Raw genomic sequence first — 19,551 nt, forward strand, 5'->3', positions numbered from 1 at the left:
TTTTTGGCAAAAAATCATGAAAATTGAATAAATATTACAAAAAAGGATTCTAAGTAATATGCATGTTTTCATACCCTGGTTTTTAGCTGGAAGGAGCAGAGCAGAATCAGCTAATTTTAGACAACAATGTACTAGTTTGAGTTCTTTGATAGCTGTCCACGAGTAGAAGTTATTTTTTCTAAAAACAAAGGTTAAATAATTGTTTGGGATTTCCTATATAGGGCATCAGGCAAGTTCTTGATACCTCTGTTGAGCTTTAATTGACCTTCCCACCTGTAAAGCAGCTTAAGTACAAACAAATCTCCAAATACTACTTAAATAACACTAGTTGAAACAAAAATCTAGGAACAAGGAGAGAAATGGTTGCTGAAAATGTTTTTGTTTTATCTAGCTCTTTAGAAAGGTGTGAAGCACCTAAAACTTTTAGTCAAAGTTTCGCTTATTGCCTCTGTGCACAGGGAATGTGATGATGTATTCACACTGACTGAACAATGTTCAAAAGAACAGTTTTCTAGACAGTTTTCAACTTGGTCAGCCTTCAGCTTATTCAGATGCTTACTACACTTTTACATGGATTGGTGCCTTAAAGACTACACTCTTATGTTTAAGTGTAAGACTACTACCTTAAAGTATCACACCTATGATTCGACCTCCTTTTAAAAACAATCTTTATAGTCAATTGGTAAGTTATGTGTGGCAGGAAATTTATAGATGTGGGAACCCTCAAATTAGAAAAGTTAAATGACATTCCAAACGGGAAATAGTATAACATGTACTAGCATAGAAAATTTTATTCTTGTTTCCCTGTTCTTTTTACTCAGTTACGTTTCATTTTTAAGTATATAGGAGAAGGTTAAAAAGAAAGAGCCCACAGTAGATATAAATGAGTAGATTCTGAGGTGTCAGTCATTTGTTCTGTTGCCACCTGGGGAAGCCCTGAGCTGTGCACACCTTCGAGTTTACCTGGGTTCAACACTGTGTTATTCATTCTCGGAAAGACAAAGGTTTACTTCTTTGGAAGCACAGAGCAAATTTCTCATTTCTACCCATATTTGAACTTAAATTATTGCCATTAATAAGACCTAAGTCCTAAAAAGGAAACTGCTTTGTTTTTCCACTAAGAAAACATAACCAGACACATGCTATAAGTCTAAGTGTATCAGCATGAATATCTTAGATTAGGTTTAGAAGTGGAATTTACTTAGTGATGAGTATTTTATGAAATGGTAGTAGTTCCTTGCATTCTTAAGCATTCCAGATCATTTATGTCTCCCCTCCTCTCCCTTCCCCATTCCCCCAATTAAAAAGCATTGTATATGCAGCCCAAAAATTACTGTAGATTTTATGGCCAGTTTTTCTTTTGATTTTGCTAGCCCATTCCATTTCACTGGTAAGCATTTTTTGCTTTTGTTTAAAGGAAAGTTAAATCTTCTATTTCTACTTTGAGCTTTATAACCATTTTAAGATCTGAATCTGGTAATTCTGGTGACATGGAGGATGTAATCATTACTTTGGAGAGGAGCCAAGTATCATTTTTATATCCTAGTTTCAACTCTTACCTCCATGCAAATATTTACCAAGTTTTTATTTCAGCCCTGTGTGACTTCTAGTTCCGCATTCCCAATGTGGGCGATGTATTAACATCTTAGTTGATCATTTCTCAGAGGGGCCTTTGGTTTCCCCAACTCAGAATTCCTCCTTCCCTTTTTAAAAGGTGTATTATAGATAGCCCTGGAAAATCCTCATCATGTCCTTTCACAGATTAGAGTTATTTGGATATGTACCTAACACAAAAGACAGAATACCCTGTCTCTAGGATTTCCAATATTAAAACTTAGGAATCATTTTATGAAGTATCCCAATTAGTTAATAGTTATCATGTGAACTGATGTATGTATGTATGGAGTGTGGGAAGAGTTAGTGTCTTAAAATAAATATTTGTTGGCCAGCTAGGTAGATGCTTTAGCTGCCCCAAAGAAACATGCACTCTCAGGAAATACCATGTGCCTGTTACAGAGATGCTCCTTTGGACATGTCCCCGAGTTCTCATTTGTGACCACACTGCTAACTCTAACTCATCCTGTATGGAAATTCTAGGAGACCATTGTGGGCAGGAGCACAGTTGACAAGAATAAGGTCTCCTAACAAGCAGGAGATTGGAGGAGAGTAAAAATGATCTGAGTTAAGAAAACAAAACAAACAAACAAGGTGTTTAAAATTCCTGGAAGGTGTTTACTTGCAAAACAAGCCAATTCTTTGATTTAAAATCTGCACATGAATCACCTTCTTCAATTATTGAGGCAAAATTATTTCTAAGTGTGAGCTGCTGAGACAGATTTACTCAGGGGTATAAAAAAAAGTACCTCTTTTTACATTTTGTAACAGCTTTTACTGCCCTAAAGTATAATGTCTTGTACACTTGCCTTCTCCCCTTTGTTCTCTTTTTTCGGATCCCAGCAAAAGAGTTGTGTAAATGCTAGGTATATGAAAGACGTTATTGCAATCTTTGAGGAGATCTTTGTGTCTTGTCTTCACTTATGTACCCCAAATGCCTAAAATATAGTAGTTGCTCAATTACTATTTTTTACTGAATGGTGTGATTTTTCCTGACTTTGGTCTTAGTGATTCAGCATTATCTATAGGTGCGGTGGTGGGTTGCAGGGACTGGAGGAGGTGTGCCTGTGGTCTGTTATTTTTCTTAAGGGAATTTATTAGTTTTCCAGGGCTGCCACAACAAATTACCATGCACTGGATGGCTTAAAACCACAGAAATCTATTTTTCAGAAATTATTCTAGAGGCTAGCTTTCTGAAGTCAAGATGTTGGCTGGGCCATACTCCCGCAGGAGGCTGTCGGGAAGAATCCTTTCTTGTCCTAGCTTGGGGTGGTTGCCAGCTATCCTTGGTCCTTGGCTTGTGGTACTATATCTCCAGTGTTTGCCTCTGTCTTCATATGGCCATCTTCTCTCTGTGTGCAACTGTGTCCAAATTCCCTCTGCTTAATAGAATACCAGTCATTGGCTTAGGGTCTACCCTAATCCAATAAGATCTCATCTTAATTTGATTACATCTGCAAAGTCCCAATTTCCAAATAAGGTCACATTTGGAGGTTCTGAGTGGATATGAATTTGGGGCAGGGGGACACTATTCAACTCAGCACAAGAGGGCTGAACAGAATGTCAAATATGAGATGATCTCAGATTTTTAAATGTTGGTATATGCCAGGAATTCTGAACCTTGGCACTATGGACATTTTTGACCTGCTAATTCTTTCTTGTTGGAAAGGCTATCCTGTGCCTTCCAGGATGTTTAGCAGAATCCCTGATTTCTGTGTAGTAGATGCCAGTTATAACAGGCAGAAAAGTTTCCAAACTTTTTCCAAGAAGTTGCCAAGTATCCAGGGGGACACGAAATTGCTGCTGCTGGAGAACCACTGGTGTACAGGTAGAAAGTGGCATTTTCTCAGAACTACATCTTTTAAAAGAATATTGTTCTTTGTTTAGCTCATTAGGTCTTTAAGCCACTTGTGTGCATGGTCCGTGCTATAAAAATAAATAAATATTGGGGTTACCCCTAGTGTCCTCACAGTGTTAACACATCTGGGGTGATGTCAGCCTAACTCCAGACAGAATGTTCCAGAAGGCAAGGACCAGGCCTGTGTGGTTCACTACAGGATGCTCAGGGCCCTGGAACACCTTCAGGATACTCACAATCTTAACAACTTATTGTTAAGTATTCTTTTACTCTGTGCGTTATCTTATTCACACAGTCAGTGCCTAGTAAGTATTTGTAGAATGAATACTCTTGGGCAGAACTGAATATGTGCATGAATACAAGTTTTTATTTCTGGATCCTAGAAGGAATAAAATGATATTTGCTAAGGAGAAGAGACCTCCTACCATTGCTTTTCTTCTTTTGACTTGGGCAATTTTGATTGCTATCTAAGCACTGATATGGTGGCAGATACAATTCAGACTTGATCTTGAAGGATGGTGCCTGTCTGCTCTCCTGTGTGAGAGCAGAGTTTGATTTTATTCTTCTGGTGTGTGAATACTGTGCTGAACTAGACAGCCACGATCCTTGCCCTCTGGAATACCCTCTCTGGAGTTAGCTGCATCACAGCAAATGCTTAACTCTGTCAGGACGGTAGTATATAATAGGGGCAATACTAAGATTAAAAGTACTATTTGTCCTCCTCCAATGGATTCTTCTTTAATACCAAGTTATCTGCTGGACATTCTTATCTAACAGAAACTCATTTCTCTCTCTTTAGGACCACTGAAGCCAGAAATAACCGTCTCCTACATTGCTGTTGCAACAATATTCTTTAATAGTGGACTATCATTAAAAACGGAGGTACTGTCACCTATGGGGCATGTGAAAAGCAGGGAGAAAAACTTAATTTGTACTTACTATTTTGAAGTTTTAGAATCCTTTGGTAAAACTTTGTGTAGCTATCATCTGAAGGCTTCACTGTAACCTTGGACATCTGTAAAGGACTTTTGTTTTAATACCTACATATTATAGAAACTGTATAGTCCAACAGCATGGACCCTGAGGGTATGGTTTTAATGCATATGATTTACGGCAACTGAACTGAAGCATCTACTCCAGTCTTCCTGAGATTACGGTGGTAACTATGGTGGTTACAGGCTGTGGCACATTTGAGTTGCTAATGTTGAGTTGTGGATCATCTTTTGTTCCAAAACTTTTGTGTATTGTCTTTTGTCCAGGCCTCAGGCTGCTCAAGTGATGCTTGTTATATTGTAACTTTGAACTAATCTGTACTTTTTAGAAAAAGTATATTCTTTGCTAGGCTATCTAGTAAATATTAATAAATATTTTAAGATGTTATTTACTGATCCAGGTGTCATTGAACATGCATTCTCTTTCAATTAAAGAAATCCAGACATTTTTACATTCCAAGAGAGGAATGAGTAGAATTTATGATTCTCTTTGACTTCTAATGGAAGAAAAAAAAGAGATGAAAATACCTATTTGCTTTTGAAGAAATTATATAGTTTTTAAAGTTGGCATTGTAAGGTGCTTACTCTTCTGTAGATAGGGAAATCTTAGTATGTAGGGATATTTTTGTGGGGATGGGGATTGGCCTTAAAAGTTAAAATTCTCCTTCAGAATCCTGTCTTGCCTTTACTTATTTAAGTTTATTTTCTTTTATTTTAATTATGATTTGAATGAAGACCCAATTTAGTCACCTCTCCTTCTTTGACCATCCTACTACAGCAACATGGGGCAAATATGGTTTTGCTTAGTTTGTTCTGTAGTTGTCAGGTTGGTATAGATCTTTCCTTTGGAGCATTTGTGATACAAGTGGGATTCCCTGTGCTGTGTCTCAAGAATCCTAAATATTCTCACTGATTGCCTGCTCTTCTGGAAATAACTGACCTGAGATGGGATTTCCTAGACATGTTAAATTCTAATTTTGGTAAATTATATTGATAGGAAAGGACTATGATTAGTGCTTAGAGGGCACAGGCTTTTTCAGTCAACACCGGGGTTCTAATATTGATTCACCAGTGGGGGGCCCAGTGACACAGAAAACTTGCCACTCCTGTGGTGCTGGACTGATCTTGGAGGTCTTCCTGCTGGCCTTGGCTAATGCCCTTTGTGGAGCAGTTGACTTACCCAAGTCCTCTACTTGAGACATTGCTCTATGTCCCCTGGTGGCTGCTTAAAGGCTACAGCTATTACACCATGGTAAATCTGGCGAGAGACTTGATTCTCTCACTCTTCAGCTTCTTGCTTAATGCTCTTCTGTAAAGCAGCCAGCTTTGTGGGCTGCAGGAGTTGAAGAAGAATGTCACAGCTATCAGCATTTCTCTAAGGACCAAAATTCTTCTGCAGGCACCTAGGAAACCTTTAGAGTCATCCAGCTAATTTGGATCTAATGATGAAATGACTTGATTCTGTGCTTTATCATGGTATCTAAGGAGCCATCAAAGCCATTTCCTCCATCCAAGGCCCTTTTCAAACTAATACAGCATTAAATCATTTTCAAGATCTATTAACTTAAAATGCCCAAGATTGCATCATTGTGTAATGTTAAGCCATCTCTAAGCTCTGCTAATTTCCTGGGCAACTGAACAGTTTTAAGTTAGGAGGTAGCGGCCTTGTTGTTATTTGTTTTCTAGTTAATAATCTTAAATTAATTTCAGCTGGGAATACTATTTTTGTGTCTTATTAGATCTTAGAATAGTGCATTTTTGCCCACAGGAGACAGTAAGTTATTACTGACTTGAATTTATTATAACTCAGTGTTAATACTTCATGCTAAGAAGACTTAATACTAAGTCTTCAGTTTTATGGCTTCTGATTTTCTAGTTTTTGAAATACCAATTGAAATGGTTTCTGAAATCTTGTATTGAAGTGAAATAAGGTCACACTTGAAATATGTTTTATATTTAGTTAATTCAAATGTACAGTTTCAGAGGATTTGCCACTTAACGGACTGTGGCAAGACCAATCTCATATAAACAAATACTACCAAGTGCCTATGGCTGCAAAGGCACTGTGTTTGGTGCTAAAATAGAAAGAATGAGCAAGAGCTCAGGGTCTACAAAGGGTTCTGGTTAAGGCAGAATATAGAGGCTTTTCCTTATTTTCCTAAACAGATCATTTTTTGAAATTCCATTAGCTTAGAAGTAAATACAGCAAATTTTAAACCATATAGGCTCATGCTCCTTGTTTCCAGCCCAGAGCTATGAGGCTGACTCATAGAAAGTGAATCAAATAAAGGTCAGATAAGGGTTAGAAGGGAAATTGGTGTGTAATGAAAATATTTCTATGTCCCCCTCAGAGCACCTGACTTTAAGCAGCTCTTGATGCTATCAGTGATAACTCTGGTATAATCAGTATGTGGAGGACCTCCTTAAATTTATTTTGATGGCATTTGACCTGTATCACATGTGAATAAACAAAATGTCATGCAGAATCAACTTCTCAATTATTCATGATGGCATCTGTTTGGGTATGTGACCCTAAATTCTACATTAATATATGTGGAGTATTTTGGAATTAAGTATTTAGTTGCTTTTTCTTTTCCAATGTTACTTTAATTTATCTTCAGTGTGCAAAGAAGATATGGCAAATATATAACACTGGGCTTTTTCTTGATAGTCTTGAAAATCTTCCTTAGGAACACTTCATTCTTGTTATTTCCATGTTGTAAAGAGGCCCCTCAGGGCCCAATATGGTAGGCCTTTGTGATTCACTTGGCTGGGTTCTTTACTGTTCCTTATTCTGATACAATGTCAATTGTTTCTAATCATTTATTAGGTGAGCTAGTATTTTTAAACTACATTTTATTCTTCTAACTTTATCTGATTATGAAAGTGATATTTGCCCATTATAGAAAGATTAGAAAGAATAAAGATAACTAGTATTAACATCTCTGTGTTTTTGAGCCCTTTTTTTTCTAAAAACTGTTTTGTATATAGAATATTTAAAAAATAAAATGTTTAAAAAAATGTATATATAATTATATATATACTTGCATATGTATTCACATGCAAGCTTATTTTTCCATGACATGTATAATAATAATTTTTCATGTAATTTAATATTTTTATTTACTTTTTCCTTATTTACGTATGTGTAATTTACATTTTATTTACTTTTATGAACATAAATCAAAAGGCACAACAGCGTATATGATGAGAAGTCTTCCTTTCTCTCCTCTGTCAGACATTTAGTTCTTTTTTCTGGAGACAATCAATGTTAATAATTTCTGTGTACCTTTCTGGAGATATTCTATGCAAAACATATATGTGTATTTCCCTCCTAAATTGTGGTATTTTATACTGCTTGCCATCCTGCCTTAAATGACTCAAAAACATATCTTGGAGATTGTTTCATATCAACACACAAAGAACCCCCCTATTTCTTTTTGTATGCTGAAAATGATTCCATTTTATGAATGCTTCATGATATATTTTACTAGCCCCCTCTTGATGAACATCTAGGTAATTTACAAGGCTTTGCTATTTAAAAATGCTGCAAAGGATAACCTAAAAACACATCATTTCCCACATTTGGGAGATAACATGAAGGACTAATTCCTAGAAGTGGAATTGCTAAGTCAAATGGTATGTGCATTTGAAGGTGTGATAGATGTTCTGAGTACCTAGAATGGTGCCCTGTTCTCAGTGTTTGTTGATTGAAGGAATGAGTTGCCAGATTGCTGTCCATTGGTTGGCCAATTTACACTCCTATTATTTCAGAGGGGAAGAGGTCTTATATTCCCACATCTTTGTCAACCTGGTGTTAACGTGGTTCTTAATAGATTATAACACTGTGATTATACTTTAAGTTATTTAATTATTCCCCTATTTTAGGACTGAAATTGTTTCCAGATTTTATGGTAACAGATGATGTTATAATGATCAATTCTGTATGTAAATACTTGTAACCACTTTTATATCCTTAGAAGTGTCTAAACATTAAATTTTGGGGCCCAAGAATGTGAATTGTATTATGGTCTTTGATATATGTTCCCAAATTATTTTTCAGAAAAGTCATTTTTTTTTTGTATTTCTATCAGAAGTATATGCAGATGCCTTATTACTGCATTCTGGCTAATCATTTTATTACAGTTAAAAAAGAAACATTTATTTGGTATTTATCAAATGCCTCTGAGTATATTTGAATGAGATTTGGTTTTAGGACTACTGAGAATTCTTGGAACTGCTGGTGCTCAGGTTTCTTCTGGGGTGGAACTTGAAGATTCTGATATGGTGTAAGGATGGCTCCTGTCCTCTGAGGTCTGATCCATGGACCTGACTTCTGGTCTTCCCAGTGGTTCCCATTTGCCCTAAATTAGATGCAGGTTGCCAGAAGTTCCCTAGATGTATTATAGATGCCTTGTGGTCAAACTGGCACTGCTGTGTGTCTTCACACAGGGAGATACATAATGGGAGCCTACGAGACAGACCCCTGAAAGTGGTGGTCAGTGACTGAGTCTGCATTAACCTGCTGCTTATTAACCTGGTAAACTTTGGCTAGTGTCTCTGAGGCTGAGGATCTCTTGAATGTCTTCCTTGAACTAGAGGGAACATTACTATGTTTATAACCAGCATATCTCAGGCATTTTAAATGTTCTTTAAGAACTGACCCCTTGAATGTTTTAAAGGACTGTACTTTTCCTTCTATTTCCTGAATTTATTTTATTTCAACTGAATAACCACAATGCTCAAAGAAATTCAAATGCACATGCTTGTTAGTCTGTACATATATGAACCCCAAAGTTTAACTGGTGGTCTTTTTTTAGCTGTGAGACTCATAACATATGACAGGTTTGTCATGTTTAATGTAAAACTTTTCCCTCCTGGGGCAGCAGAGAGACCCGACGGAAGAAGCAGGCATGAGTTTGGTAGCAGGTCAGAAATGAGTTTGATTCCGAGCTTCACAGTATAGTAGCTCCCAACATCATTTTCCTCCTCAGTAAAACAGGGACAACAGCATTCACCTACTGGCGCTGTTGTGAGATAACATGTATGAAGTGACAAGCTCAGGGCATGGCGTATAGCTTCTCTTCAGTGACTATTAGCAAAGAAATCTAGTAAGCAGATTTTGGGGAAAAGGCTGTTATGAATTGTAGAATATCATTGGGGAAAACATTTTTTAAAGTTATGATTTGTATGTAGATTTAATAACATCTTGCCAAAGTGAGGCCTGTCTAGAGATCATCCATCACATTTAATCAAGACGTGATAGGTCCTGCTAAAGTTTTTAAGCATGATTTGTTTTCTTAAATAGTTAAATGTGTGTTGATGGTGTCAACAATCCCCAAACCTGTACTAAGGTAAAGGTACTCAGCTTAGTCCCAGTCCAGCTTCTTACAAATCTGAGCTGTTGGGGTAGCTTGTGCATTTGAAAGGAATCAGAATATTACAGACATTTTATATAAAAACACTTCTTCATCATCGGGAGTAACTTTTTTTTCTTTAAGTCTCTCTCTCTTGCTCGTAGATAAAAGTTTTAGCTATAAAATAAATCCAAATTAAAAACAAACTCTTAAGATGTTATTTGAGTAGCAGTCTCTCTTCAGAAACAGTTTTCTTACCTCTGCTGTTTTGTGTCCTTTATTTTTGCAGGAGCTGACCAGTGCTCTGGTGCATATAAAACTGCATCTTTTCATTCAGATCTTTACACTTGCATTCTTCCCGGCAACAATATGGCTTTTTCTTCAGCTTTTATCAATCACACCCATCAATGAATGGCTTTTGAAAGGGTATGTTTAAATATTTTGAAGGGTCCACTGTTGATGGGGCATTCTCTAGTGACATTATTGTTTCTGAAGCAACTGTATATGAAAGGGCTTATGTGTGGTATCTTATAAGGAAAAAAAACCACTTTTAATATTATTATTACCCTTTAAAATGATAATGTTTCATTGAAGGAGGTTCACCAAATGATTTTTAACAGAATCTTAAAATATATCATCATGCTTAATCTTAAGGTCCTAGGATGGATGCTCTTTTGAGAATTTTAAAGTGTTGTGTTGGGAGAAAAATGGAAGGAAGCTAGAGGCTGCAAGATATGTATGCATATGTGTGCCGAATGTGGGGTGTCAATGGGGTGCTTTAACTTTTACATTCTGTATCTTACCAAGTGTATACACAGAGTGGATGAGTATAATATGTATTTTTAAAATGTATAGGAAGTTAAAATATATATATATATAAGGGACAGAGATTTGCCTTTTTACTTGTTCTGTTTTGTTTGATATGGTAATGGAATTAACAACTTTTTTTATTAGAGTTTTGTTCCATTAAAAATGTTGCCATGTTTTTTAAAAGAATTGAACGATTTAAAAAAATTATTTCACGTAGTTTAAAACTAACCACCTTTTAGCAGCATGGTGTAATAGCTAAAACACTGATGTTAAAGCTTGAAAATTGCTTTCTGGCCCTGTCCCTGACCTGCTGTGTGACTCTGAGGCAAGTCATTCAGTAGTTTTGAACCTCAATATCCCTGCCTATATAATGAGGATAATCATGTCTTTACTGTCTGTTTAATAACAATGTTGAGGATACCAATTCAGATCACTTATTCTTTTTTTCAAGTCATTTGTTTAGCTCCTACTATGTACCAAGAGTATTCCTGGTGTTGGAGAAACAGCAGTGAACAAAATTGGCAAAGTGCCAGTTAGTTTTGTATGTTGAGAAGACTTGGGGTATGATTGTCAGTAAACAAATAAATAGATGATCAAGATGGAGATAAGTGATGTGAAGTAAAACAGTATGATGTGGTTCAAAGTGGTTGGGTGGGGAGGGTGATGATTAATTTATATTGCGGGGTTCTGGGAGCAGAATGTACAAAGACTCTAAGGAAGGCACAAGCCTGGGGTGTGCTAAGGTCAGGAAAATGACTGTGATGGCCGCAGCCTGGTGGTATAGAGGAAGAACAATATGATGTGGAGTTGGAAAGGTAGGCAGCAGCCAGGTCCAACAGAGCCTTGCAGTTCTGTGGTAAAGCATTCATATTTTATTCTGAGTGCTACAGGAACCTACTGGAGGGATTTAAATGATGGAGTGATATGATTTATATTTCCAGATGATTCTTCTGTTTACTATGTGAAGAGTGGGTGGTAGAGGGGCTGAGAGAAAGCTAGACCAGCTTGGAGACTAGTGTGGGTTCAATAGAGAGAAATGGGTGTATGCAGGATATATTTTAAAACTAGAGCTCTCAGAACCTATGGGCAGATAGGACGTATGGATAGGATGTAGGAGAAGGACAGGGAGGAATCAAGGATGACTTCTGGATTTTTGAGTACAAGCCGCTAGGTAATTGGTGGCATCATTTACTTAGCTGGGGAGAAACAGATTAGGAGAAGAGGGGAAATCAACATCCCTGTTTTGGCCAGATTATTTTTAGGAGAATGAACACAAAGTTTCACCAAAATGTGTGATATGACATATAAATATGATGAAATCATTTTAGAGCAACAGTATATGATGTATATGAAGAGCCAGTAGTTACTGAGTATTTGCCATGTGGTTGGCACCCAAGGAAGACAATAACTCATCGTTCTTGTATTCGGGGAACTTCAGTGCAGTAGGATGTATAGGGCGTAGAATATATAAAGCAGTAACCAACCAAATGGGGCAGTCCAAAAAGTGGCGTAAGGAGTTAAAGGGTAAGAAGTTCAGCAAGTGTAATGTATGCATAAGTAGAGAGGTAGAAAACATGCCAGTAGTGGGAGACAAAGGTAGAAAGTTCCACAAAGGCCAAGATGCAGAATGCCTGAGCTGGTGGGCTGAGGAGTTTGGGTTTGAATCCATAGATGATGGAGAGTTCTTAAATGTGCTAAAGAAGAGAAAAACATGCTAAAAAATGGGTCACTAAGGAAGATTAATCTGATAGCATCATACTGGGCATATTATTAGTAGAGTAGGGCTGGCCATCTTAATAAGCTAAAATACAGTTCTCACCTCAGGATATTAGGCTTAAAGGATTACACACTTAGCCTAAGTGTGAGAAAGCTCTTTGCAGCTCACTTTTTTCTCTCTTCCTCTCCCCAGGTTGAGAGTACACATTTAGTATGTTAACTTGAGGGAGTTGGAGATTCCTACCTTAGGATCATGTTTAAGTTGTTGAAGTAATATATTTTGAGCACATCCGCCCTTGCTTTGTTAAAGAGAAACTGTGGAGGTAGAGAGACCGTTCAGTAGGGTGTTTATAAATACCCAGACTTAGATGAAAAGCATCTGAGGCGGGTGATGGCAGCAGTCATGGAAAAGAATGGAAAGTTGGTTGTGGGGATCAGTTGACTTAGGAGGAAGGAGTAAGTGGAGCTGCATTTAACTCCAAAGTTTCAAACTGGATCATTAGGAAAGAAACAGTCCCATTGACTGTAGATTCAGGTAGATTCAGAGGTGAAACTGATTTTTTAGAAAATACAGAAATTCAACATTAGACATATTTAGTTTGAGGTGGCATTCATAGGCAGCTACAAATTTGGGTATGGTGGTTAGGGCTAGAAATGTAAATATGTAAGTATTCCTATAGATTAAGATTTGGAAATTAGATTGAAAAGAAGGCAGGGGAGTCAGCCAAAAACACTGCCCCCAAAATAAAACAATAACAACAAAAACAGAATGGGCTGGTTTAAAGTTAGGAGAAGCACCATGATAACTAAAGAATAGAGCGCCTTGAGAAGTGAGAAGGTGGGTTAGAGAATGAATATGGGGAAAAGGATGTTGGACTTGGTGGTTAGGAGATCCCTGGTTACTTTGAAGGTTATACTTTCACTAGCAGAGGGGTCATTCTGCTCCTCAGATTGCACGGTAGTGAAGAGAACGAGCTGTGGGTCGTGGGGGTGGGACACTCTTTAAAGGTCAGCGGTGAGCCACAGTGAAAAACACGGGAGTCCGTCTTGAGGAGGCATCAGTACTAATTTTGCCGTCAGTGATCTATATTTGTTATTGAATATTCTTGGTGGCAGGAATAATGTCAATGTTTTTTTTAAAAAAATATACTTTTGTGTAGTAGCCTACCTATAGAGAGCAGATGTATTCAATATATAGTTTAGGGACTTTTTCTTTTTTTTTTTAAGATAGAGACAACTCTGCTTCTTTGTACATAGAAGGGAAAGGGCCAGATGAGAGGGGAAGATGGAAAATACCTGAGAGGCCCTGACCCTGGCATTGGTGGTAGGAAGGCAGAAGGCACAGGGGCTGGGCAAGCAGGCTTGGCTAAGTCTCTGTCCCTGGATTCCAGAATACAATTTTGATCTTTGGTAGGCAGCTTTGTGAGTTTGGGCAAGATGCTTAACTTCTTTCTTCCGTTTTCAGTTAAATGTTAATAATAATAGTATATACCTTAAATTCTTAGGAGAAAAATGAGTAGAGTGTCTAGAACAGCATCTACCGTGAATGTAAATGCTCAGTAATTACTAGTTGATAATGGTTGTCATGAGGAAGGCCCAGAGGTTGGGGATACATAATAGGACAAATTACTTCAGCTTCACTTAGGAAAATAGACCTGAAAACCATTTTGAATTGAATTGAGTTGTAAATTCTATAAAAATCAGTTTTCTTATGTGTCCGGTCAAAATGAATTAAAAGTTTTCCTTTTTTTCTTATTTCAGAGGTAATATAAATTCATTGCATAAAGTTTAGACAATACATTCTTACAAAATTGAATAGAAATCATCTGTAATCATACCTTAAAGTATATTTAAGTCAGGTACTCTGTGTCCTGTATTCCCTGTATGAACTTTCTTCTTTAGTTGGCCTGGCTACTCACTACCTCCAGAATGTGTATGAATGATAAGTACTGTTTTTTACCTTTAGTATTTAGATTTACAACTTCTAGTTTCATTTGCTTGTCATGCAGTAAATTTTCTATCCTAAACTAAAAAAATAGTCTTTTTGTCATGATCTGGGGAGTATGTACAAAATTTAATAAAAGCTAAATTTAGAATAGATACCAGAATTTACTAGAGAGTCTGAATCCAAGATGTTTATGATCATATCATGTCTATTCTATAAGGATGTTACAACAACGTGAACATGCTTTTATGAGGTGAAAGTTTGAGAATTGCTGTTTTATGGAGAGGAATCAGAAAATGTAAGCTTATGTTTTGTTAAATATGTTCAAACTTTGGAAGTGGTTTTCAAGTTCTATATTTTGCCAAAAGCTTCCAATAAAAAATGCAAGGAAAAGATACTTGAAAATAACCCAAGATTATATAGTCTTACAAGATAATTAACCATTGTGGTTATCTTTCAATGGCCACATCACTATAACTTGACTGTGTTTTTTGAATTGTATAATAAGAGCTTAAATAACTTAAAAAAATAAAATCGCCCAGACCTGTAGAATGGAATGAGAGCTTCCCCGTACATTTCCAACATCTTCTAAGCCAGGTTGTCTTATGTAGAATTATCCAAACTCAACAGCACATGTGCATCAATAAACATTTTCCTATTTTCATTTACTCAGCTCTGCTATCTTAGAATGAGTGCGGTGAAAACTATTTAAAATTGAAAAATACCTATTTACAATCACATTTTCTTTTATTTGTCAGGTTGCAGACAGTAGGTTGCATGCCTCCTCCTGTGTCTTCTGCTGTGATTTTAACCAAGGCGGTTGGTGGAAATGAGGTGAGTCTTTGAGCTAACTTTATGTAAATATAAGTGGATGCTATGGTTTTATTTTATATTTATTTTATTCTTTAATTTAATTTTGTGAAGAAGGGGCCTTGTTCCATAAAACATAAAACCATAGCAGCTTTGAAAGAGGTGGTTGTACTCATAAATTAGGATGATGCTCAAATTCATGATGGTGAGTGGAATTTAGGGCTTTAAAGAGGTGAGCAAGACAAGGGAGGTGAATGAAATAGAGAGGGTGTTTTTTCTACCTCGTTGGAAAATTGGGAGACAGGACAAGGAATCCAAGAAAAGGGAATCTTCATCCAAGACTAACAAGCTGAGGACACCTGTATGGCCATTCCTCAGGTCTTAAAAAATTTGTAATGAACTAAATTCATGGAAAAGGGATCAGTATAAGTTTGATGGCAAGTGAAGATTATATAAAAAGGAGAAATGAGGTCAGTTTCTAAGATGTGTTAAAATAAATTATTCAACTGCTAGGGGCTTGTGGTACAAGAATATATTGTATTAGCAACTGTCCATTTCAGGAGCTACCGACAGGTAGTTCCTTTGGGTTAGAGGCACTCGAACTTCCTACTGAGGAGCTTTGCTTTGTAATAGCTTATCGCTTCTTTTCTGCTTACATTCTTTCATTCAAAAAATAATGCTGTTCAATGAGGGGAGGTAAAAGCATTCCCACTTCAATTCATTCTTAGGATTTTGCTTTCTTAACAACTATTTTCATTTCCATCCACTTTATTCATTCTAAAAAATATTTATTGAGTATCTGCTATATTCTTTTTAAAAATGGGTTTATTGAATTATTATTGACATACAATAAACTGCACAAATTAAACAATTTGATGTTTTGACATATGTATACATCTGTGAAACCATCATCACAATTAAGATAGTGAGCATATCTGTCTCCCTTAGAAGTCTCCTTGTGCTGCTTTATAATCCCACCTTCCTGCTGTTCTTAGCATTTCTTCCTGAGGCAACCACTGATCTGTTGCATTTTCTAGAATTTTATATACTTGAATCATAAAGTGTGTACTTTTTTGTTTTTCTTTTCTGAGTTCTTTTACTCAGCATAATTATTTTGAGACTCATCTGTGCTATAGGTGTCAATAATTCATTCCTTTTAATTGCTGAGTAGTAGTATTTTATATGGACATACCACAACTTATCCATTCACTTGTTGATGGACATTTGGGCAGTTTCTAGTTTGGGGCTAAGAATGCTTGTATGTATATCATATACTTTCATTTCTCTTGGGTATAGGAGTAAAATGTCTGTATCATCTGGAGATGTCTATTTTAGCACCTTTCACCCAAGGAAAGAATCACCAATAGTTATAAATCATCTATAAATAACTTTTGCAGTAGACCAGTCCTGTAAAAATACAAACTCTTCTTTTACTGTAGGTATGTGTTTAACTTGTTGTGAAATTGCCAAACTTTTTTCCAAAGTGGTTGTACCTTTTACAATTCAACCAGCAGTGTAAGAGAGTTCTAGTGCTCCATATTTGTGCAACACTTGGTATTGTTAGTCTTTGTAATTTTAGCCATTCTTACATATGTGTAGTAATATCTCCCTATGGTTTTAGTTTAATTTATGTCTTCCAGTGACTAATAATACTGAGCTTTATTATCTTTCATATGCTTATTTGCTATCCATGTCTCCTGGTGAAATATTTATAAAATCTCATGCTTTTTAAAAAAATTGGGTGGTTTGTTTACTTATTAATGAGCTTCGAGAGTTTTATGTATTCTGAACAAGAGTCCTTCATCAGATATGTGCTTTGTAAATATTTTCTCTCAGTCTGTGTCCTATTTGCATTTTTTTACAGTGTCTTTTAAAGAGCAGGATGGTAGAGGAGTCAGTAAAGGTGGTTAGATTCTGGATATGTTTTGAAGGCACAGGATATGCTGCTGAGTTGAATATGAGAGAAAGAGAAGGGTCAAGACTGACTCCAAGGTTTTTGACTGAGCAGCTGAAAGGATGGGGTTGCTTATATGGGGAAGAGTACTGTGAAAGAAGGTTCAAGGGATATTAGTCTGGTGAGGCCATGCTGTGATAACTAAGAGCTACAAAATCTCAGTGGCTAAACTTACAGGTCCATTTCTTGCCCAGGGCATATATTCCATGTGGGTCAGTGGGAAGGTCTGTGCCATCACTACTGACACATGGTTGATGGAAGCATCATGTCTTCAAGTTTACCATTTGGAGGAACCAGCACTTTCATACTGTGAGAATTTTCAATAGGGAAAGAGAGGTTGTAGAATTACAGACTCGCTTTTCACTGTCCAGGCTAGAGGTAAACTTCTGCTCACAAGTCATGTGGCCTTACCCTTTGTTTTTTTCATTCACATGCCCTGAAGGAGAAGAGAACTAGATAGTGATGAAAACTTGTAATGTCAGTGTACTATGGGTAAATATCAAGAGTTTTTTGTGTTTTTTTTGGTGTGTTAAGAAGCCTAGGACATATCCAGATGGAAATGCCACTAAGCAATTAGAGATACCAAAGGTGAGCATTCCAAGAGTGGTCTAACTGGAGATATGAATTAGGGCATCATCAGTAAATAAATGGTATTTAAAGTAAAGATTGGATGAGATTACTTAGGAAAAGAGCATAGACAGTGTATTGCCAGTGGGTTTCAGCACCAGGAGAGTTCACTATGGACTCAGTGAAACCAGGCAATGACAATGGAATGTACTTGGGGTAAAAGAGTTTATTTCCTGGCTTGTTCTGCCGGTGATAGGTCAGGCACTAGAATCATGTCTGCATCCAACAGTCTGCAGGTTCATAATCCTCCTCCCTCTCTGCATTCACCCAGAGCACTGGGCAAAGCTCTGTGTATAGTGACTCAGTCAGTAATAGTGTATTGCCTATGGGTGTGGAAGCAGTAACTTATCAGTAGGCCAGTTACATCATCAAGTAGTTTAGGGTCAGGTGAGGATCCTGGCCATAGGCACTTCCATTTCTCCTACAGACAGAAAAGAGAACTGGTGAAGGACTGAGCCCTGAGATCTTCCAACATTAAAAAGTTAGAATGATGAGGAGTAACCAGAGGCAATGGAAAAATTAAATAGAAGGAAAAACAAGACAGCATGGTATCTGGAAGCCAGATGAAGAAAGTATTGGAAGGCGGAGGGTATGATTAGCTGCATCAAATTCTGTCCATATAAGTTGTGTGAGCTGAATTATGAGAATTGTCCATTGAATTAAGCTACAGGGAGCTTATCTGTTCTGACAGAGTACAGAGGCAAAAGCTTGCTTGAAGTGGACTCAAGGGATGATAGCAAGAGGAGAATTAGAGACAGGAGGTGTAGGCAACTGTTTTGAGGTCCTTTGTGAAAAAAGGGAATAGGGAAATGGGGGTATTTAGATGGGCATATGGGGGTCAAGATGTTTTAAATGCATAAATGACAGCATGTTTCTATCATGGTGGGATTTGTATAGAAGTAAGGGAGTTGTCAATTTCAGATGAGTGCTGGAGAAATTCATTTGGTCAAGTGGAAGAGAATGGAATCGGTTCATATATGCTTCCAGAAGCCTAAACCCTTTATTCATAGTGCTAGGAGGGAACGCAGAGTGTGGATCTATATAGATCCATGTAGATGAGTAGTAGGGGTGCACTTGGGAGTTTTCTGCTGATGACTTTTATTTTCTTAGCTTCTTTTGATGACTTTTATGTTTTCTCAGCAGCTGGGGGTGATGATGGGGTAGGTGGTATTAATGTTTGAGGTGAGTGGAGAAAATGTGCAGATGCCATGTAGACCAGGAGAGTGCCCTAACTGTGGCACGTGATAGCATTGCCAGGAAGCACTTGCACTACAGCTGAGATCCACAGTCACGCTTTTAACGTGAAGCCAGGTATCATAGTTGTTTTCTGAGCCACATGTAGCTTCTTGGTCTAAGAATAGAATTGGCATTTATAAGAATAGTTGGATTTAACCAGCGTTTTATTATGCCAGGTAATTATTTTTCAGTTGCCGCATAATTAGTGAGCTATATAGGAGTTACAGAGATCTTGGACTGCTGTTTGCTATGATTGTCTTTTTATTGCCTTGAAAGAATTTGAGAAGAGTCTTTTCTTGGTGTATCTGACACCACTATTAATTGGCTTAAAGGTATCATTGATCTCTCTTTCTTTCTAATGTGATTCCCTTAAGAGCTAAGACTAAAAAAACTTTTTTGTTCTCAAATGGCATTTAGCAGAAGTTCAAATTTCATTCATTTCCTTGACATTAACATATAGCATTAGAAAGTATATTTACATATTCATTCCCCAATAGATATTTAAATTATTTACCTTAATGTTACCTGTTATGAACATTGATTTTACAGATACCTCCTTTGTTTTTTAATACCATTGGTCTAGTTAAAAGTAGTCTTGTGGACTAAAATACAGTTTTTCATAAATACTGAAA

General features: G+C 36.9%; 1 protein-coding gene across 7 annotated transcripts in view; it reads left to right on the forward strand.

Moving 5' to 3' along the window:
• The window catches only part of SLC10A7 (solute carrier family 10 member 7), a 237,929-nt gene that overhangs the window by 2,350 nt on the left and 216,028 nt on the right, over positions 1 to 19,551 (forward strand). For all 7 annotated transcript variants that reach the window (XR_012129626.1, XM_073232598.1, XM_073232603.1 and 4 more), the window contains exons 2-4: positions 4,272 to 4,354; positions 10,111 to 10,247; positions 15,051 to 15,126. Coding sequence is in view for 6 of the 7 variants with exons in the window: in XM_073232598.1 (XP_073088699.1) it covers positions 4,272 to 4,354; positions 10,111 to 10,247; positions 15,051 to 15,126 (296 nt within the window). In the remaining variant the exon portion in view is untranslated. The remainder of the gene's footprint in view (positions 1 to 4,271; positions 4,355 to 10,110; positions 10,248 to 15,050; positions 15,127 to 19,551) is intronic.

This window comes from Manis javanica, chromosome 3 (assembly GCF_040802235.1).
Source record: "Manis javanica isolate MJ-LG chromosome 3, MJ_LKY, whole genome shotgun sequence".
In the NCBI taxonomy this organism is placed as follows: domain Eukaryota; kingdom Metazoa; phylum Chordata; class Mammalia; order Pholidota; family Manidae; genus Manis; species Manis javanica.